Source organism: Acanthopagrus latus, chromosome 24 (genome assembly GCF_904848185.1).
Source record: "Acanthopagrus latus isolate v.2019 chromosome 24, fAcaLat1.1, whole genome shotgun sequence".
NCBI lineage: Eukaryota > Metazoa > Chordata > Actinopteri > Spariformes > Sparidae > Acanthopagrus > Acanthopagrus latus.
This window is the reverse complement of record NC_051062.1, coordinates 11,846,210-11,867,483: the sequence shown is the minus strand read 5'-3', so window position 1 is coordinate 11,867,483 and position 21,274 is coordinate 11,846,210. Positions and strand designations below refer to the sequence as shown.

The following is a 21,274-nucleotide window of genomic DNA, read 5'->3' as shown; positions in this document are numbered from 1 at the left end:
AAGTTTTTGTCCTAGCATCATATTTTGACGTTCACAACGGACGTCCAGCTGACGCCACTTAACATCCCGGACGTTGGATGATGGCGACAGAAGCCACCAGATGAAAACAGAGGATGTCTGCTCTATTGAGGTTAATCCCAATGCAGAGACAAAAAAATGAAGCAAACGTCACGGCAATCTATTCGATTGTTGTTGAGACATTTGATGCGAAAAAATATGCAAATGTGAACGTTGAGTATCTGTTGAGAGATCTCTGAACGAAACAATCTCACCATCCCTCGCGTCACGCTACTATCATGGCTGAAAAGGTCTCCGACATACATCAGGACCTAATCTGATGAAATACCAGCTACAGTTTTTGGCCAACACGTCCCTAAACCAATTCAGGCCACACAGTTAGGACTGAAAATTGAATCAAGCACATGTTTCCACACATTTTCTTCTTTTTCTAATAGCTCTTGACAGCTGCTGAATCAATGCACAGACACACTGTTGAAAGAGGTGGATTTGTTATCCAGCTAATTACACCGGGGGATCCCGAGCAGAATAATCTGAATAATAGAAAAGCCGAGTTGATAAACACGGCTGTTGAATGCTCGGTTACATGCACTCAGCCACCCTGTCCTCGCGCTTGTTTCCAATCATCTGCATCAAATGATAACATCTGTGTAAATCTTGTAGGACAATGGGATTAAAGCGTGATATTATCTCGTCGCGCTATTTTAAACATGCATGTATAGCGTTCGGATTCTGGCTTTTATCCAAAGTACCTGACCTTAAATATGTATTCATGCTATTTATTCCACGCATGGGTGACAGCAGTGTGCTTTATATGCAAAGAGGAAGCTCGGGAAGATTATTTTTGCAACCTTGAAGTCAGTTTCTGAGATGGAACTTTAACATTTAATGGTAACGAACGTGATGGCCACAGGACAGTTTTGGTTTTTTGGGGGTTTTTTTCCCTCAACATGCCGTCTCATTGTTCTTTATTCCGCCGGCTTATCAGCGTGCCCTTGAATCGTCTACTCCGCTATTCACCGGCAAAAAAAACACCTGAGCACATCTCAGAAATGCTGTCTTTGTTTTATATAAAATGATTCAGCCGCAGCTCACGCCGGTGAAGGAGGGGATAAATGGCGTGACGGCGCTGAATTGAAGCGACTGCAATGAAAGAAAGACTGATTCTTCAGGCGAGGCGGTGATTCACTTAAACGGCACAACATAAGACCCCTTTTTTTTCTTCTTTTTTCATGTGGTTGTGCAACAGAAGATTTCACCGAGGGAGCTGCCAATGCCTGTGGGTGTCTTGTAGGCGTTTGGCAGCCATGCAGGGATGTTATTGTCACATCTGGCAACGCGGAGATGCCAGCACACTGGAGCTACAAGTTTAAAACCTCCCTCACAATTTCTTATTCCATGCTCAGGCCGTCAGCGCACTCTGTCACCAACTCGGGTGATAACAAGAACTCCTTACTAAGATTACATACAGCAGAACTACTTAGCAGCTAATCTGCAGAAGGACAAGCCTCAATCTGAAACGCCTGGAAATCTCTTGTTGTGATGCCCACGCTGAGTGGAGTCGGCCTGAAATGAGAATGAGGTTTGTCCTGTGACGGGTTGTGAACCGTCGGTTCTTTGGTTTCATTCCATGAGCAGCCATGTGCTTAGGTATTTCCAATTATAGGGAATATGTCGAGGCGGCCCTCGGTAATTAAAGCCTAATCATGCCGGTGGATTCAGAGAAGCATCCTCATCAAGATTTCATTAGTCTGCCTCCTTGTGATGCCCAGCAGCAACCCAACCGCCTTTAGGAATGTTCAGATAGCTTCTTCCCAAATCCAAAATCCAGTTATTTACTGGTGTTGGAGAATACTACCTAAAGTTATTGTGCAAATTCTACCTCAATTTTGAAATTAAAGGAAGCACTTTTTAAGAGCAGAACATCAACTTTTTAATTCATTTTGACGGGACGGTTTTTGCAGACGTGAAAATCAGCAACTGGAAAGACGACAGAATTTGGCACCACAAGGATCCACAATTAAAGGTGTAATATGTAAGAATTAAAAGTTTAAAACATTCAAAATCTGTGTGTGCCGTGGCAGCTCGTCTACCTGTTTCCCCCCCTCCTTTTCCCTCACCCAAACCTCTCAGTGTGTGTGTTCTGGTGGGCGTTATCCTCCTTCACAGCAGAGAGGCGCACCTGTTCTCCATTCTGTCTCATCAACTGCCTCGACAGCACCCTGAGCAGTCCAGCACCCCGGTGCCGGACCGGTCACGCGTCTCCTGTGCCTCTTTTAGCTCTCTGATGTTTTTTGACTTCTGCTGCGCTCATCTTTGTCTCTGCCTCGTGTGGAGACTTCACCAGCGACCATCTGCTCAGCCTTCCACGCCGTCACCTTCTCCGGTCTACCGGTGCTACCAGCTAAGTCCCAGTAACCCCAGCGAGACCACTCTACCCAGCCGCTCGCCACCAGCTGCTAACTCCAACCAAACGGCAAAAACCCCACACTGTGTGTTGTGTTGCAGAGATTCCTACAGAAACCTGGCCTGCTCCCAGTCTGGACTGCTAGCTGCATGGCTAACTGAGCTAGCTAGACACATATGCTGCCATCTATTTGTTTGGTGTGAATTTGCTTCCACAGGTTGCCACTTCTCACATACTGCACCTTTTAAACTTGATTTGAGAAAATTACCGCACTGAGAGATCTGGTTTTCACTTAGTTTAAAGGAGCAGTATGTAGTTTTAGTGATGAAAGACAAACATGTTTTGTGTTCTGACCTTAAAGGACAACACAATGTCTTTCAGTTTCACTTTGTTGATATGTGGCGGACCCTGCCACCTTTCTAGCTTCAAACAGTGTTTTGGGACCTTACATTGTAAACATTAACATATTTAAAGTTTATTAAATTTATTCCCCAAAACTGAAGAAAATGAACCCTAACATGATTTTCACAATATAGATAATTGTGTTACGTTACAAGAGAATAATCGTATGAGACACCGCGGACACTTCATCGTGTTCAGCTCCCTAAAGAAACACTTTTGGAGCTAAATTTGGATCCAGGCTCATTGTTCCTGTGACAGGAGGAATAAATGTCCCCCGTCTCGGAGACAACCGAGTAGTGACAACTTCAAGTGAATTGAGTTGTTGCCACGAATCCGACAGAAGGGGGAAAAAAAATAAAAAATAAATAAAATGCTGCACGACCCTTGAAAGAATAGTGTGCATTTGTCCTAGATGTACGAGCGCTCTGCTTTCAAAGTGGTTCCCCATTCCAACTGGGGCAGCGTATAATGCGTATGTATCCGCGCTTGTTTCCCCCTCCAGCTCCTGAATGCTCTCACACTTCACAAGACAGACTTTGAATGAAACTCCAGGCGAGATCTTGTGTTTAGGGAGAGAGAGGGAGAGAGAGAGCGAGCAGCTGGATAGGCTGGTGGTCTTGTGCTCTCAGAGAGATCAACCAGAGCGCCGTGTGAGCGCACCTGGCTCTGCTATATGCTGCCTGTTTGACAGACAGCACAGACACCTGGAAGCCCAGAGAGAGAGAGAGCACAGTGTAAAAGCCACTGCTGCTCTACAGGGCCATGCATTATGCAGGAAGCTCTCTCTCTTTCTCTCTCTCTCTCCCCCCCTCTGCCCCCTGCTCTGCGGTAAAAATAGATCAACAGACCTGAGCGTTCAGCTTTTTTATGCCTCTCACTTTCACTTGGATCTCACCAGGTGCAGCGGCTGCCGGCTCCCACCTCGCATCTCCTCTCCGCCTGAATGTTTGTGTATCTGTGTGAGAGTTTAAACATGCATGTGTTTGCGCATACTTATTCCTAGAGCGCGCGTGTGTGTGTGTGTGTGTGTGTGTGTGTGTGTGTGTGTGTGTGTGTGTGTGTGTGTGTGTGTGCATGTCAACCGGGCCCAGACTGTTTTATCAGTTTGTGCCACTGCACTCGGGTTTTAATAAAAGTGGGATGTTGGTCTTGCAGCGGAGGTGGGAGAGCGGGTGTGGTTTTACCACCTGGGGTCATTGATGGCATGATGTTTATAAAACCTGCAATAAAACCTTCACTATAGGGACCGAAGTATGTGACACCCATCATACGCTTTAGTCTTCTGGGATTAAGGTGAAGATATATTACGTCCCCAGTATGATATTACCTGATTCTTCCACACAGCTTCTGCATTGTGAGGCCCATAGAGCAGGTGCACCCACTAACTTCTGCTTTATTAACTAACTTCATATCAAAGACCTCTATGTTTTGTGCTGCAGAGAGTTATACTTAACCTAGCATGCTAACCAGCTGGCTCCCATCCACTTTGCACCTCAAGAGATGATAGTTCGATGGTTAACTGGGCTCACTAACTAACCTTAACTACAGTTGGCAGCTGTTCACAGCTATGTTTGGAGTTGTTTGGGCTCTGAATCTGACAAATTCTTTCATATTGGACCTTTCAGATAATCAGGGTGTCATTTTTAAGCATCCATACACTTTTGTCCCATTCTTCACCTGCTGCAGTACACACATCATTATCTATTCATATAGGAACACTTTCTGAATATCCACCAGAAAATCCTCAAAATCCAAAATGTTGGGGTCAAAGCTAAAGCCGCAATTATGTAAAGAAGTGTATAATTGCATGTATGTATGCATCAACATGCTGCATGCGCACATAAGTGTAAAGGTCTCCTGTTGCTGAGTGTGAAGGCTCCCTGAAGACCATTGATCCGTGTCTGTGACCCCGGAGGTCTCCGACTCCTCCCTGATTGCCATTCCACTGCTAATTAAACAGTCCTGCTTAACGAGTTCACGTTGATAACAAGGTTGGAAGGAAAGGTCACCCTATCACGCTCACTTCAACTGGACACCGTCAATAACGACCCTGCCTGGGAGGACAGGTACACGCACACACACACACACACACACGGAGGTAATCATGCAAAAGATAAAGGAGGACTCAGAGCGTGTACTCTTGTACTGAGAAAGACAGATGAACCAGAGTGTTTTGGCGCAGAATCGACTTCTTTTGTGCTGGTTGATCTTACATAAGCTTTCAGAATTTAATTAGTTTGAAGCGTCTTGGGAGCAAGACAGAGCAGGAGCATACTTTTCAAACTAGTTCTTTTCCTTTTTCTGCCATAAAGTCGCATGTTTTCTGTGTTTCTCTTCGAATTTGAATGCTTGTGAGAGCATGTACCCCTTTCCCAAGTAAGTGTCTTGGGGTAACTTTCAAGAGTGATGGACAGGCGGTTTTATCTTTGTTCCAGCACTCACCTATGATAACAAGCTGTGGGTAGTGACTGAAAGAAGGAGGACACAAATGGCCAAAATGAGTCTCCTCCTTTGGGCGGCTGGGCTCAGACATCCAGAAGGAGCTTGGAGTAAAGCCGCCGCTACTTCAGGCTGAAAGGAGCCAGTTGAGGTGGTTTTTGCATCTGTTCAGGGTGCCATCTGGATGAATTGTTTTGGAGGTTTTCCAGGCACGTCCATCTGGGTGGTGACCCCGGGGAGATCCAGAACTCGCCTGAGAGATTAGATCTTATCTGGCCAGGGAACGCCTCAGGATCCCCCAGGAGGAGGTGCTGCTGACTCCAGATAAGTAGGATGAAGACTTAAAAAAATCTACTTTTCATACCTTAAAACCTGTTTGGCACTCTGCCAGGAAGCTCCGCCCCATTTTTCAGTCAGTGTAGTGTAACTTGTAGTCAGTCGGATTGAATGCAGCGCTGAGGTTGAGGTGTTCCAGTGGAAGTCTCGTTGTTGTGGCGTGGCGGAAATACTGAAACAGTTGTTCACGGCCAAGAGGATGTTCAGTTGCTTCAGTTATCACTGATTTTTCCTAAAAGGTTTGGAATGGGCCTATAATTGGTCGTTAGTGAGTTCTTGAGATTATTCGTCTTTAATAGTGGCTTAATAACTGCAGTTGTCTGGGCCTGTGGGAAAAAGCTTAAGAGAAGGGAGGTGTTGACTATTTATAAAAGATCTGATGAAAAAGCCTGTGGGGAGAAAATCAAGGCAGCAGGAGGAGATTTAAGTTGTTGCTCTATCTCTTCTGCGGTTTCACACTTTATAGGATCAAACTGTATCTTCCTCACTGAATTGTTTTTAAGTTGACACCATGCAGATTCTGCACCTGATGCAGAGGGAGTGACCAAACCAATATTGTGTGCCGATGATACACCAAGATTGTAGGCAGGTACGCCAAGTACGTTGTTTTTTTTCTGAGTTACTTTCATTTCTTTGTCATTTCCCTGTTTCCTGATTGATTAGCGACGCAAAACACAAGCGATTTTGTTGCTTGAATCTAACCAAACTGCTACTGTTGCGTGTTTATTTAAAGGTCACCAGACAATGAATCTGCACTTAAGCTAACAGGAAGCACTGGCTTACCGCCTGTATGAAAAGTTGGACTTCGGCATATGCGATTTGAAAGTGTTAAGTTCTGTTATTTGTACACAGATGATTGATCAAAATAAATATAAAGATATAAAGTGCTGGCTTGTCCAGGAAATAGTCATGAGCGCTTATGTGCTTGTAGCCGTGTAGCCTAGTAATGTTGCTGTCTCCAGCACCAAAAAGTCTGATATCAACGAGACAATACTGGCCAAATACATATTGGCAAACTCGTCTCCTGTTAAGTGTTCATCTCTCTTGGCAGAAAACATTTGAGACAGTCCAGGAAATAAATAGCTGAAGCACAAACAAAAAAACAATCTATGAATTTGGCTTTAATATTTCTTAATTTGCTTATTCCTTTGCTATAGAATGGGACCTTTTTTTTAGGGGGAAAGTGCTGTTGCTGTATTTTTCAGGCAAGCCTGTAAATGTCCACAGACACACAAACCCCCGAGCCAGACCCACAAACACACGACCTATATATACTATCTGGCCTTCTCATCATTTATCTTACAGCGGCAGAATCAGGATAGATTGGTTCAATTAGACTGGCCTTTAATGTAATCTGTTTAATCCATTTCTATCATCAAAGCCAATACCTACCTCTCTCCTTGGAGAGTGGGATTAGCCCTGCAAGTGCATCTCAGAGCGAGCGTCTCGCTATAAAAGCGCAGCCTCAGAGTCGCTCAGATCTCCTGGATATTTGCTCTTTACGGCTGGCCGTGGAGAAACCAGAGTGTCTCAAGTGAAGTTTTAATGGGTAAAGATTTAAGATCTTCATATCCTACCAGAGATTGCAAACACTGTTTGGCACAATGCACAGGGCCACAATAAAAAGACGGGGAGAATTTGATTCTTCCTGTTCCCTTTCTCTTCAAAGATTGCCGGAATGATTTTGTATCTGTAATGGGGGGAAAAAAACCCAAGATGGGGTTGCACCAGCTATTCTCTATTCTCATTCATTCAATGAAATTGGGTAGAATGTTTCCAGCATTGTATCTGAAATGTTTTTGCTCCTAAAGACCAGTCGAGCAAGGAAAGGTTTGTACCACTGTTCCAACTGAGGTTCCTATAGCATCACAAGCTGCAGCACGACTTCCCAAAAAAGGTTTCCTGGTTTATTGAACCACTAATCCTTTGTATGGATTTGCATTATTTGCATAATTTGCAAACATAAAGAAACACGTGTGTCTCAGAGTCTCATTGAGTTTCAAGAGTGGGGAAAAATAACCTCAGCAATTAAGCTAACAAATGTTACTTGGAAATCTAGTTGAACTGTGTTTTGTAATTTAATTTAAGGTGTTGTCTCTTCTGTGAACTGTTATGTGAGATTATAACATTTTTAGGTCGTTTGTGGAATATATTCCACATGTGTTTTTAGTTTTGGAGCCAAGTAGCTAGCAAGCAGTTTAATGAATTTGGCAGTTTGTGTTCTTAAATGTTTTGTCACAACTAATGTTGACATAAAAACTAGTTTGTGCTGTACCTCAAGTAAATACAGTGATATGTAAGTGTGTACTCCTGGTGTTACAAGGCTGAGTTGGGCCTTAAACCTGCAATACCTTATTTTTGGTTGCTTGGAGGCAGATAAAACTAGTTTTAAAAACAAAAAAAACAACTTTGAAGTTGATATAATGTACACAATTAGATTTTTACACACACCAGATGTTGAGCTTCTTCTTTCTCTTCTTTCCAGCCGCAATATGCTGCACTGTGTTCATCTGCCAGTTGCTAACTGTGTCATGGTGCTGAGCATGTAACGTCTTGTCTCTTTTGTGAATTGTTATGTAAGATTTGACCTTTTTCTGCATGTTATTTTCAAACCAGACTATGATATTTTCCTAAACCTAACCAAGGAGATCAGGTGCTTGACCCTAAACACACTGCAACTGTATCACAACATTAACAGCCCAAAACACAATATGTGAAATGTTTCTCAGGAGGCTTAATTTTAATATCCAACCAGATGTTTCATATTCATATTTGTTAACTTGACTGCAGAGCCCTGCACGAGCGAGGGGGAGAGGGAGCTTAAAAGGTCAAATTTGTGAGAAAGTTGATTTTCCACCTCGTCCATTATTGACGCTTTGGGATTGTAGGTCCAGTCAGTCACCACTGTGACTCATCAGTATTTGGGGAGTTGGGAATTCTTACAAATTGGACCTTTAAGCCGTCGTATTCAACGGTTTGGAGTGAGAACACAAGGCTATAGCTGGTTCTGTACAGCTGAGAGGCACTTTAGATGGTTGTGATGATTCTCTGTCTCTGTTTAGATTGTCGTTTTTGATAAACAGTTGCAATAAAAATATTGATTATAGCCACATTCAGAACAGCTGAACTCCAATTTCAGTGTCTGTCTCCTTTTTTTCATTTGACAGTTTTCCTGCTACCTTATTGAAAAAGTGTGTTTGAGGACCCTGGGGCCTGTGAAAGCTATTCAAAAGCCATGACAAATTTCACGCCCCACCCCAAGAATGCATGGCTGTCAATGTGGCAACACGGCTGTTTTCAAAATTCATGGATTTCATCCAGCAGCTGCAATCTGCTTTTACCTGCTGAGATTTCCGCGGGGAAGTGGGATTTTATTCTCAATACCCATCTATCCATCCCCCTACCCCGCACGTCTCTGCACTCACGCTGTCAGAAGAAAGAAGTAAATGATGTGCAGGTATTTACTGCAGAATTCCTATTTTAGGCTGAAATGCATTTTAAAGATATATACTATATACACTCGGTGCACATGTTTGATCCCCTTTTCCACAATTCCTGACTCGGCTACATATGAAATTCTTCCTCGACCAGTTTGGAAACGCCAAACTGTTTTTTACTCAGTAGATTTGGGATATTTTCCTGCCAGCTTAAATACAATCTCTCTCATATTTCCCACTCCGAGTGTGGATTACCTGTGTGATTGCCTTTCAGGAGAATTCCCCGCGCAGCATTAGCGACGCTGCTCGTCACAGCCGATGGAAGCGCTCCCATAGCTCTTTTCACAGTGTCGGGAACGCCTGCACATATTAAAGCAATACGCGAGGCTGCTTGTCTGAGTCCATTGACTTTGTGTTTTTAATGGCTTCGGTGTGTGTGTATGCAGAAATGTGTGTGATAAAGACACCTGTGATAAAATGGTTCTGTCTGGGTTGGCTCATGACAGCGTCGTCCTCCATAGCGAGCTCGTCATACGCTCAGCAGCGGACAGTGGTGTGACTTGAGTGCAGCTGACAGTTTTGATCGAAGCTGATTGATTGGACGACACAAGGCAGGGCTGCACATAGCAACGTGGCCGGGTTAAGGGTGGGGGCTCCTGTGGCGTCTTCGGACACCCTGCACCCCCTCTGCTCCCCTGCAGACTGCAAACCATATCTGACAGAGGGTATTGATCAGGTGAACAGGAAGGATCAATGATTGTTGATTGGGTGGAAAATACACGGCTCAGACTGGCTGCTTTGGTTTCGGGGATGCCAACTCAAATCATTTATTAGATAAGGTATAACATAGTAAACAACGTTATTTCATCAAAGCTAAATTCCTTATACACACCTCAAGCTTTGCATTTATTAGAATTGGCATCGATCTTGTAAGTATATTTGATCAAAGTTAGATTTTTATCCACGTCTTCTCTCTTGATACTCGTGAAAATATATCCCAAGGCTAGTACAGCACAACGTCAAATAAATCATCCTACTGGAGGTTAAATAAGGGAATTAATTAATGATTTCAGTGTAAATATCTATTGATGAGAGATTACAACTAACATGTGGATCCAAAAGCACCTCAACACTCCATGCGTCAAGCATCATATCTGTGCATTTACTGCCATCTGCTGCTCCTTGTTGGCATTGCATGTACATATATCGCTTTCCTGTTGCTCTCTGATATTTCCTTTCATTTTTCCACAAGTGACTATTTATGTGGAAGTCAAAATTTACAGTCCACTAAACTTTTTAAAAGTTAAAAACTGGTTGCCAATGTTTCTCCTCACACCATAAAAAGACAGAAAAGCCCCAGAGAGTTGGAAACAAGACTTGTTTTTCATTTTCAACACTTTACTGTTACATAGTCACTTATAAATATCTGAATGCACCAAATGTTTATTGAGTCAGAAGTGTCTTCTGATCTGCTAATGTGAATATCAGGGATGTATTGATTGATTGCTTTGTCTGTTCAATACTAATTGTCATCTCTGTAGCAGCGCTCGCACATGCATGTGACGCTCTTGAAAGAAACGTTAAAGGAAATGCTCATGTTCAGGTTCATCATTTTATTCTGGGTTATTACTAGAATATGTTTGCATGCTTTAAAGTTCAAAAGACACAACCGTGTCTTCACCCTCCTGTCTCTTTAAGAACAGAGCAGCTGTGCTAAATCATTTCTTACCTGCCAAATTAGCTGCAAGACATAAATAATGCAAATGTGTGATTCTGTGATGTGGTCCGATGTCAGAGAGTTACGTCATAAAGGCAGGACTACTGACGAGGCGTTTCTGGAGAAGTGTTTTCTGTCGGAGAGAAGAATTGGTCTCCTATTTACTTAAACTTTGCCTAAAAAAATGTGACAGAAGAAATAGTACATGTTGATCGATAATTATCAATATCAACCAATACGAAGATTGATCGATTGTGTCTGACAAGGTCAAGCAGCTCTCTGTAGCTTCGGATACATCACCTATTCAACATGGATTTTAAAATAACTTTATCAGAAGGGCTCAGCTCTGTGCTGAGGGTGCTGCTCCTGTCAAAGGTTGTTGGAACAGACGTCAGCACTGCCCAGCTGGAGATGGTGCGGACCATTAGCAACCCTCCAAATGTATCATACCGGTAATTCACTGCATGTCATTCTATGTGTTTCATGCTGCAAAATATCCTCCAAGGTGTGTGGATGGCTCTTTGGGACACCTTTCTGTTTCTAGTTCACAAAGTGTGTAAAGAAACCATGCCCACTGTACATGATGGCTCCGTTTTAGTGGAACCAAAATCAATTAAAGCTACAAGCAGCGATGAGCTGACTGTTACTTGCATGTGGTTGGCACTATGGATATGAAACAGACTTCCTGCTTCATGGTGAAGCATCGAAATGTAGCGCACGGCCACCAGGTATAACGCAAGTGAAAGTTTTTTAAAATCTGTAGGAGGAGTTTGTTTAAGTATGAGGCACGGAAATGGGAAAAATGGCGACGACTGATAGGAGGCAAGGAGTTACAGCAGCGGGTGATATGGAGTCCCATGGCCACACCCACACCCAGTCTAAATGAATTATCAAATGTTTCGCTGGATGTGACGTATATTCCAAGTTTGGTGAGTTTTGGGGTACGTTCAGGCTCCAAAGCTCCGCTCTGTGTTGAGACAATGAAGAAGAAGAATCCTAGCAGATTCAACACGACCTTCGAACTGTTAGTGCTGCTTCATATATTTGCTGTTCACAGTATATACTGAAACTCAATAAACCCCCGTTTCTCCCCACCTCCTGCTAAACTGTTCTGACTGTTGTGACCTCAGGCGGTGTCCGGCAGAGGACCTGCCGTTTGCTTCTGGTGAGGTGGATCTGGTGACAGCCATGACGGCGGCTCACTGGTTCGACCGCAAGAAGTTCCTCCTGGAAGCTGACAGGGTGCTGAGGCCCGGAGGCTGCCTGGCTCTGCTGAACTGCAGCCCATTAATGATTAAGCTGAAGTACGGGGATGTCTCCAACACGCTCAGTGACATCTGTCAGGAGGTACTTTCACATTCACCATATGTTGATACAACCAACTGCTCAGTAATAGTGATTTAACCTAAGCATATATGCTTAACTAACATTAGGACAAACTTTAATATCTTTTTTTTCGCTCTCTTTTTTTTCTTCATTAGTTTTACGATGCCCTGTCTCCATTCTTCAGTCCACATTTAGGACTTTCGTTGACTAGAAACCGAGTGAAGATCTACAAAGACATATATAACTCCTGCTCATACCTGGAGAAAGAGTGGTGAGTGTTTTCCGGACTATACTTACACCCACTACATCCATCCTGAACTGAAGTCTGAATCATTGTTCCGCTTTCTTTACCCACTTTTGAAATCCCCATGCAGGAGATTGCATTTATGAATACAAAATTCTTTCATTACTTTTTGATTTCATCAGGCATGAGTGTTTCCCAGTAGAAAGGATTGTGCCACTGACTGGATACACTGGCATAGTAAAGACCTCCCACTGTTACATGAGACTACTAGAAGCCGACGCCGCTGAGGCTGAACGTCTGTTTAATGAACTCCAGTACAGGTGAGATATTTCTGACTCGTCACTCCAACCCATCCACATGTCCAGTCGGAAATGTATTCTTGACCTAAACACTTCCATCAAAATCAAGCCAAACATTGCCTGACCTGGCTTTTACTGCATAACGTTTTATTTAATTGCAATCAGTAGTATGTTGTTGACCTGTGTCAACAGGAAGACTAGTCTTCTGCCATTCCGTGACTACCACAGATGTTTGGTTACAAAGTAGCAAAACTCCCCAGCAACATTTTCCAGCTCCCAAGGCGTGGTCTCTACCTTATCTCATGGGCTCATCAGGAGTTCCTCAAAATGTCCTTCCATGGATTGACAACATCCCATGTCCTGCTCAGCGATTCTCTCTTCCTTGAGGCTAACCCACAATCTTTCTCCAAAGGAATTTGCATTGCATGACCATTAGTCCATCCAGTAATTCATTCACATGCTGAAAAACCTCTGTTTGTCCTCTTGTTTTCCCGTGTCTTCCATCTCAGGTTGCTGTCTGCCATGAGGACGTCATCTCCTGACACAGAGGTTACGATGATTTTTCCGTGTCACTATCTGCTGGCACACAAGCCTCTGTGATTCTGCCTGGCTGATTGTGACTCCTGTTAACAACCCAATGGGTCACTGTAACCCTTTTTCAACAGCTGTACGTCTACTGGCTGTCAGTCACAACAGCTTCTGGTTTTTGATATGTGATGAGATGTCTAAATAAACCATACACTAGTGGAATGGTTTTATTGTTGTTGTTTTTTTGCTTTGCCACACACTTTTATAGGGTCCGAAGTGCCCTGTTGAATACAGTACAACAACAACAGAAAATTGTACTTTTCTGACATTAACTTACTCTGTCATGACCAGAGTAACATACAGTATGATTCCCTGCACTCCCACAGCATATCATACCTGCGCAGTTACTGCCATCTGCTGCTCTTTGTGTGTAAGTATATGTGCAAGCTGATCATACAGCATTTCTCTTGGTAATATCTCAAAGAAACGCTTCGCTGTGCTACCACTAAATACTACTAAATGTCTTTCTTCTGGATTATTCCAGTAAGTTCCTCTTATTTAGGCCCTGGCTATAATCTGGGGTAGTCCCTGCATTAAGGGAGGGTCAAAGATGACTGGACAGACTAGAAAAACCAGGGAAGCCTGTTGCACCATATGGCTGCATCATTTCTTCAGTCACTGTTGGAGAGCTACACCTGTCAGCTGACACAGAAAGATGGATTCACGACAATATGAAGGAAAAGCTCATGCAGCCGGCTACCTCAAGTATAGAGTAGTACCCCACGAAGTAATCAGCAGGATCGTAAGCAGCACTGAGAAGAAGGTACGTTTTCAGCATTTTGACCAGCTGCAATATGCTTATACATGTTTTAGTGTCAAGAACAGGTGGGGAGAAAAGTTTTGCCAGTGTGATCAGTGTGAGTAAGTAAGAAATGTTTCCCCATCAAATTAAATGTTAAATGTTAAAAAGTAAATTAATTTGGTTTCATGCATTTAAAAAGATTTCCAGGTTTTTTCCAGGGGAAACTTTTCCAAAGTGTTTCTTTCTTTCATCCATGTTCGTCCAGGGGATTTTTAATTCTCTCTAAACACAAGATGCATCTATTCGATGTTCACAGGTTATGTAACATAACTGTCATGTGTCATACTTGGTGCTAAGCCGCCCTTAGAGTCACAGCTTGAATACTGTGTATCATCAGCCTTCTCATCAATGGGTGTCTACAGTGAATGGTTAATCACGGCCACAACCAGGAGGAATATGCAAAAAAAAAGCATATTTCTGGCAAGAAAAGATAGAAAACGAGTTGTACGTCTGAGTTGTATGTCTGAGATGCAGGTCAGAAAACATTTGTTATAAATTCTTCCATTCACATTGTCTTTTAGCAGTGAGAGGGCAGTGAAAGACAATGCACACTTAATTTCTGCAGTCTGGCTTTAATTTACCACCTCTGTGTCGCCCGTTTAAGAAAATAGATCATCCTCTTTATTTGCCCTCCAGGGCTTCCATACAAATCGTCTGCAAGCTTACCTTATTGTAAGGTTCAATTATCAAGTAAATCTGTCACCAAAATATTCACATGCGGATAAACACTGAATATCTGCAAAACTTAATTGTTTAAAGGAACCAAACACATGGGAACTTGCAGTGGATGTGGGCTGCGGTTCAGGCCAATCCACGATCCCCCTGGCTGCTCACTTTGCAACGGTTGTTGGCACGGATAACAGCGCCGCCCAGCTGGAGATGGCACTGACTAATAGCAACCCTCCAAATGTATCATACAGGTGAGATTAGGGGAAAGGTGCAGCTGTGGAGTGTTGCAGAACATGTTCAGTTGGAATTTAATTGCAAGTGCTTCTTCATGTGTTTGTCATCTTCTACATTGCTCTTGCTGTTGGCCCCCAGGCAGTGCTCGGCAGAAGAGCTGCCGTTTGCTTCCGGTGAGGTGGACCTCGTGATGTCCATGTCAGCAGCTCAATGGTTCGACCGCCCGAAGTTCCTCATGGAAGCGGACAGGGTGCTGAGGCCGGGAGGCTGCCTGGCTGCTGGGTGCCACACCAGCGATGCAGAGCTGGAGTTTGGGGATGTTTCTGACACACTTAATGACATCTGTAGAGAGGTACATCCAAGACGTCGGAGTAAAATGTATTAGCTTCTAAACCATAAATGACTCACGTTGTCACCGTGTTTATATTTTGCTAATTATAGTATTCAGGGGACAAAAAGTTGCATCTAATAAAATAGTTTTTATTAGGTGTGTCAAGTGGATGTGCTGGTGTGTCTGACGTTTTCCTTTACGTGCAAAACTTTTCCTTCTTTTGATCAGTTTTATGCTGCACTGGGTCCTTTCCGACCCACTGAAGACCTGAGCTTTGCAAAGATGTACATCGAAATGTTTGACTCTTGCCCATACCCAGACAAAGAGTGGTGAGGGATGTTGTTATTTATTTATTTATTTATTTATTTGTAATGTTTTATGTAGTTTTTCCACATGGCGCTGAGCTAGATGATGAGATAACTTTTTAACATTTAATATTATTCAACATCAGCTAATGTCAGCTATCATAGCTAATTTTTCATTATAATTACTGAATTCTAACTAATGTGTGTAAATGGGTTTTAATTTTCCTTTTCCTTTTTTTTTTTTTTTTCTTTTAACCAGGATTGAGTGTTTCCGGATAAAACGGATCGTGCCACTGACTGGATACATTGGCATGGTGGAGAGTTATTCCAGCTACCAGAGTCTCCTACGAAAGGACCCCGCTGAGGCTGAACGTCTTTCCACTGACATCAGGAACAAGTGAGACATTTCTGACTCGTCCACACGTCTAAGCTTTAACTTCTGGCTGTGCACTCTCACCTCCACTCACCTCCAACTGAACGCTGATCTCTGAATCCAGAGTGTGAAATTGTGTTTTATTACTAAACACAGTTCTGCTGTCTGTCTCTGGAGAGAGTAGGCCATGTGATAATTCATTATTAATGGAGGAAAAACAGTGTCATTTGAGGTTTTGGTTCATTTAGTGCTTTATATTCCCTCAGCCTTTTCCATCAAAGCCTTTTCCACCGGTCATGGGGCTACCAAGAGCTATGCAAAGTAATCTAGACACCCACCCAGTGAGATATGTTTAACGGCTCTTCCTTGTATGTCCTGAGGTGCTCCTGAGCCAGTTGAGCTATAGGATCTCTTCAGTATGTATTAGGTCTACCAGTTTGACTACTTCTAAATGCTTATACAAACCTGGAGGCATCCTGAGTTTATACTAGAGCCACCTCGATTGGTTTGACCAAAAAAAGCCCTTAGGAATTAAGGAAGTGATTAGTGATCTTTCCACTGCTCAACAGCAACCGTGTTTCCATAAACCCCCTTACGTTCCTGATTCAAAATTTTGTGGTCACAGAAGCAAAACCTCAGACATGATTCTGCTTTAGGAGACCACAGACCCGTCTGACCACAACTTCTAGCAGCCGCATCCACAATGGAGTCTTTAAATATGGATAATTTGTATTCCATGTGGAACACTTGTATCTGACCCCACTGCCTATTCCTGCTGCTGGTGGGTCCACAAGGTGTAGTAGGTTATCGTCAGTGGTTAGGGTGGAGTCGGGTGGGGCCATTTTGCTGAGAGACCAATGATATGTTGCCATCAGCCTTCTATTAATCCATTTAAATCCAGTAAAACCATCTCTTCTTATTTCCCCATGTCTTCCATCTCAGGTTGCTGTCCGCCATGAAGGTGTCGTCTCCTGAGACCGAAGTTACGGTGGTTTCGAAGTTTTTCTACGGGCTGGCACGCAAGCCTTGATGATTCTGATTCGCAGAAACCTGCGCGCCAGAGATTCCCTGTGTGTTTGGGTTGTGGTCTCATTAACAAAAGTGATGTGTCACTGGAACCATTTGCCAACAGTTGCACAGCACAAATGTCCACTGATCGTGACCCGATCAACCAAAAAAAGAAATGAGGCTTTTGTTTTCGTGACCAAAAACACTAAATAAAAATCTCTATGAAGAGTCCAAATAAATGTTCTGTTTTTGTTTTATCAGAGTTATTTTACATCCCTTTTCAGGGGGCCTTGAATGTAATGTAACTTTGAGTGCTGTGTACAATCTTCCAGTCTTACTTTTCTTACATGAACCTACCATTTTGTTGCCAGGTTAAGAGGATTTCACTTGCTCCTACAACGTCTACACCTTAAAGTAGACTGCACCCACTGCTACCAGTGGAGAAAACCTGATAAAGTGCCCTTACTGTGCTCTTTCTGCATGCTGCTGCTCCATCACATACAATTGTTCCCTCTTTGATTTTTTTGCCTGAACCCACCACTGCTAGATAGAACATGTATCCACTCTTCCCCCACTGCAAGTTAACAATTTACAGCGAACCTAAACGCTTAACTGCCGCCCCACGTCTGTGCAACCAACCGTAGAATTAAATTACTGCACTTAATGTATCAGAAACCGAATATACACTTTGATCATTAATTTAAAGAAATAAATTGGGAAATCCAGTGATGCTTTTAATTGCATATAGGTTGGCGGCAGTGCAAGATGACTGGACAATTATAGTTCTGGCGGTTGATGTTTAACTTGGCAGTTAGATAAGGACAAGCTCACAGGGCAGAGTCAAAGTTATCAGTCAGTAAGAAGCTTTGAGAGGCACAAGCACTTGTCCGGAACCGCTGGGCCCAGGTGCAGCGAGACAGACCAGAGGGCTGCCACGAGAAAGGGAGTCATAGTATCGGGTCAGTTCTGCGGATTGACAAATAGGCCTGCAAGGACACTGGCACAGAAAGATGGCGGTGCGTCTCTTTGAGGGCAAAGACCATGCAGCTGCTTACCTGCAGTACAGAGTTACACCCCACGAAATAATCAACATAGTTATGAACTACATGAAGAAAAAGGTAAGTGTTCAAGATTTCACCATTTTAACATCTAACATCTAACATCAAACTTCATGCAACATACTGAATAATCTGTCTCCTACATTGAGCTGTTTTTATTAATAATTTACAGCCTGTGCTACACTGTAAAAAAAGATTACTAAAAAAAAACACACCAAAATAATCACTGTCTCATACTTTCGGTAATTAAAAATAGCTTAAAATTTACATGAGGTCTTGTTTATCTTTTGGTCTTCTAATGTATAATTAATGATATTTACACATACAAACACAATACAAATAAATCAGGCAGATCTGTAAAATTCAAGATTAATTCATTTCTTTCTTTACATTGTCATGCTCAAATTAAGATGGAGGCCAATGTATTGTAACTCCTCTCCTTTTAGACACCAAACCAGTTGAACCTTGCGGTGGATGTGGGCTGTGGTTCAGGCCAAGGGACGATCCCATTAGCTCCGTTTTTCACCAAGGTTGTTGGAACAGACGTTAGCCTCGCCCAGCTGGAGATGGCGCTGACCAATAGCAACCCTCCAAATGTATCATACAGGTGAGGTGGAGAAAGGTGTCAAAGGAGAATTCCAGTAGAAAGCAGAAACGCTGAAAGTAGAAGGAAATGATACTGCAATCCTACATCCTGTTACATTGTTCTGCCTGTTGTGACCTCAGGCAGTGTCCGGCAGAAGAGCTACCGTTTGCTTCTGGTGAGGTGGATCTCGTGACAGCCATGACGGCGGCTCACTGGTTCGACCGCCCGAAGTTCCTCCTGGAAGCTGATAGGGTGCTGAGGCCCGGAGGGTGCCTGGCTCTGCTCAGCTACACGATGGACATGGAGCTGGAGTATGGGGACATTTCCAGCATGCTCAATGTCATCTGTAAAGAGGTACATCGTGGAGCTGAAAGCTTAAAATCAATGAGTCACAATGTCAACATGTTCATGTTGTTTTCAGGGGACAAGACAGTGTAACGTAAAGTCTCAGTACAAAAAACAATCCCACTTTGTAAGGTCCAATGTGAAAAAATAACCACCTGTCAATTTCTACTCCAAACAAAAAGAGGGCAGCATATCACCAGAGCAACCACTGACTGCTGCTAGCCGTAGCTGCCATTAGCTAGTTTACTCAGTTGCTGACTCTGCTCATGCTGGGAGCTCGAAGCATCCAGGTAGTGCAGGTGTGAACACATCGCCAGGTGGAGGCCTTCATGCTTGAGATGTGGGGGATCCAAGAGAAAAGGGAAGCAGCACCGAAGAGGGAACAGTGACTAGAGTTGCACAACAGAAAGCAGATGATAAACTGGGGCAAACACAGTTGCTCAGCCCAACCTAGGCCGGAGTGACATTAGTTAATACTGTACCAAAGGGATTTATTGAATCTCTAACATGGAGTCTGACTCCAGGGACAAGAGGACATGGCAGGTTTTTTTTTGTTGTTGTTGTTTTTTTGGCGTCAAAGTGCTGCTGAGCAGCTTTTAATGGATTGAAAAAGCTGAACGTCCTTGGACAGAATGTGCCGAGGCTAGCTGGTAGCTAGCATGTGAACATCAGCGTTGGGCTAACATGTTGCTACCTCTGCAACATAGTACACACAATTCCTACATTTTAATTTAAACCAGTTCCACGTAGTGTTTGGGAAAACTTTAAAATGTCTCTCAATTTAAACCACATTTGACACCATTAATAACAGCAAGCAAGCTCTTGCACATCTGTGAGCCATTTTGCAAGTTGCAATCACTGATATAAATGTATTTGGTGATGAAAACTTGATTTTGCTCTTTCTCTTGTTGACAAGTTTTATGCTGCCCTGCGTCCTCTCCGAGATCCCTATATTGGATCGAGCTCGAGGAAGATTTACTCTGACATGTTTGACTCCTGCCCATACCCAGACAAAGAGTGGTGAGTGTTAAGCACACCGTGCAACAACGGGACATTAAACGTAACGAAACACAAAGCAACATAAAGGGAATTGCAACTGGAACATGGACAATTCAGTACTTAGTCAGGGAGGAACACAGTCTTACTGATTCTTAATACAGCCTACATTTACCCAAGATCAACATCAGTCTCAAAATGATTACTCATGGGTTGTTTTTTGTTTTTTGTTCAACCAGGAATGAGTGTTTCCCAGTAAAACGAGTTGTGCCTCTGAGCGGATACATTGGCATGGTGGAGACTTTCTCCAGCTACGAGAAACTACGAATAAAGGACCCCGCTGAGGCCGAACGTCTTTCTAATGACATCCAGAGCAAGTGAGAAACTAACCTCCGACTCATCTATCTCACCTGGCACTGATCCCCCAATCTCCACCTAAATGAATTTATCTTTATCTGCAAAACTGCTGAAATTCCTCTCTGAGCACTGTCACAGCCTCGGAACAGCCAAACATTGCTTGACTAAGCTGAACTGTTGAAGGCTTTTACCGCTTTGATAATATAACCACCATTAATTCTCCTGCCTGGCACTGACGGGACAGAATAGCCCAGCAAGCAAAATATAAGGAGGGGAAGTGCTGAGCCATAATTTTAATGTGGATAAAAAAAGTTTGACATTTTATTTAATTAGTATCACAGTCTGGGAAGAGCTGTGTTTCATCTTATTGGGTCTTAATGGAGGACAAAGAGTCTTTTGAGGTTTTAGTTTATTTGATACTTCATGTTTCCTTTACTGTGATGCAGGTAAATTAAAATACATAAGAACTGTCTGTCCATTAAGTCATTTTAGGTCCTGTTAAACCACTCCGTCTCTTCTTGTCTCCCCGTGTCTTCCATCTCAGGTTGCTGTCCGCCATGAAGGTGTCGTCTCCTGACACAGAGGTCACTGTGGTTGTGAAGTATTTCTATTTGCTGGCGTGCAAACCTTGATGATTCTTATTGGCACACCAGTGTCTGGTGTAACTGAGATCAGTGTCTGCAGTTGTACTGAAAGGCTGGACCTGTATCATGCATCGTGTTTATGATAAGCATGTTCATGTTTTGTTTTTTTTTTATATATAAAGATTATTATTATGAATGTTGACCTCTGAAGTGAACACTAGATGGAGCCGTCTCACACAGTGATGAGTGAGTGTCCACATGTAATCCAAGCATTTGGTTTCCACCAAAATGTATTTGTTTATGCCGATGAGATGAGAATAAAAATAGCATTGTGCTCGTTTCCCATCGTATTTCAAGTTCTTTTCCTTTCCTCTCTTTCTTAATCTCCTGCCCAAATTTACAAATAATGAATC

General features: G+C 43.0%; 3 protein-coding genes across 4 annotated transcripts; all 3 read left to right on the top strand.

The window, feature by feature from the left end:
• Positions 1 to 10,837: 10,837 nt before the first annotated feature.
• LOC119015529 (putative methyltransferase DDB_G0268948) lies at positions 10,838 to 13,375 on the top strand. 2 transcript variants are annotated; one of them, XM_037091597.1, is made up of 5 exons: positions 10,838 to 11,208; positions 11,887 to 12,103; positions 12,238 to 12,353; positions 12,509 to 12,646; positions 13,135 to 13,375. In XM_037091597.1, exons 1-5 carry the CDS (start codon positions 11,066 to 11,068, stop codon positions 13,223 to 13,225), a joined length of 705 nt encoding a protein of 234 aa, XP_036947492.1. In that variant the 5' UTR covers positions 10,838 to 11,065; the 3' UTR covers positions 13,226 to 13,375. The 2 variants fall into 2 exon arrangements, with proteins under 2 accessions (XP_036947492.1, XP_036947493.1); XM_037091598.1 differs by lacking the exon at positions 10,838 to 11,208 and adding an exon at positions 11,692 to 11,780.
• A 466-nt stretch (positions 13,376 to 13,841) lies between these two features.
• LOC119014934 (putative methyltransferase DDB_G0268948) lies at positions 13,842 to 17,167 on the top strand. The gene is made up of 6 exons (XM_037090383.1): positions 13,842 to 13,976; positions 14,775 to 14,935; positions 15,057 to 15,270; positions 15,478 to 15,578; positions 15,814 to 15,951; positions 16,870 to 17,167. The coding sequence occupies exons 1-6, from the start codon at positions 13,869 to 13,871 to the stop codon at positions 16,955 to 16,957; spliced, it is 810 nt and encodes a 269-aa protein (XP_036946278.1). The 5' UTR covers positions 13,842 to 13,868; the 3' UTR covers positions 16,958 to 17,167.
• Positions 17,168 to 17,767: 600 nt separating this feature from the next.
• LOC119014933 (putative methyltransferase DDB_G0268948) lies at positions 17,768 to 21,201 on the top strand. The gene is made up of 6 exons (XM_037090382.1): positions 17,768 to 18,053; positions 18,440 to 18,600; positions 18,720 to 18,933; positions 19,841 to 19,944; positions 20,160 to 20,297; positions 20,822 to 21,201. The coding sequence occupies exons 1-6, from the start codon at positions 17,946 to 17,948 to the stop codon at positions 20,907 to 20,909; spliced, it is 813 nt and encodes a 270-aa protein (XP_036946277.1). The 5' UTR covers positions 17,768 to 17,945; the 3' UTR covers positions 20,910 to 21,201.
• Positions 21,202 to 21,274: the final 73 nt, after the last annotated feature.

What these genes read in the sequence shown, in the direction of transcription:
- LOC119015529 (XM_037091597.1), top strand. Translation starts at nt 11,066, where the DNA reads ATGGATTTTAAAATAACTTTATCAGAAGGGCTCAGCTCTGTGCTGAGG. An exon ending in CCTCCAAATGTATCATACCG is followed by an intron (nt 11,209 to 11,886) that starts GTAATTCACTGC and finishes TTGTGACCTCAG; the next exon opens with GCGGTGTCCGGCAGAGGACC. An exon ending in TCAGTGACATCTGTCAGGAG is followed by an intron (nt 12,104 to 12,237) that starts GTACTTTCACAT and finishes TTTCTTCATTAG; the next exon opens with TTTTACGATGCCCTGTCTCC.
- LOC119014934 (XM_037090383.1), top strand. Translation starts at nt 13,869, where the DNA reads ATGGATTCACGACAATATGAAGGAAAAGCTCATGCAGCCGGCTACCTC. An exon ending in CCTCCAAATGTATCATACAG is followed by an intron (nt 14,936 to 15,056) that starts GTGAGATTAGGG and finishes GTTGGCCCCCAG; the next exon opens with GCAGTGCTCGGCAGAAGAGC. An exon ending in CCATACCCAGACAAAGAGTG is followed by an intron (nt 15,579 to 15,813) that starts GTGAGGGATGTT and finishes TCTTTTAACCAG; the next exon opens with GATTGAGTGTTTCCGGATAA.
- LOC119014933 (XM_037090382.1), top strand. Translation starts at nt 17,946, where the DNA reads ATGGCGGTGCGTCTCTTTGAGGGCAAAGACCATGCAGCTGCTTACCTG. An exon ending in CCTCCAAATGTATCATACAG is followed by an intron (nt 18,601 to 18,719) that starts GTGAGGTGGAGA and finishes TTGTGACCTCAG; the next exon opens with GCAGTGTCCGGCAGAAGAGC. An exon ending in TCTAATGACATCCAGAGCAA is followed by an intron (nt 20,298 to 20,821) that starts GTGAGAAACTAA and finishes CTTCCATCTCAG; the next exon opens with GTTGCTGTCCGCCATGAAGG.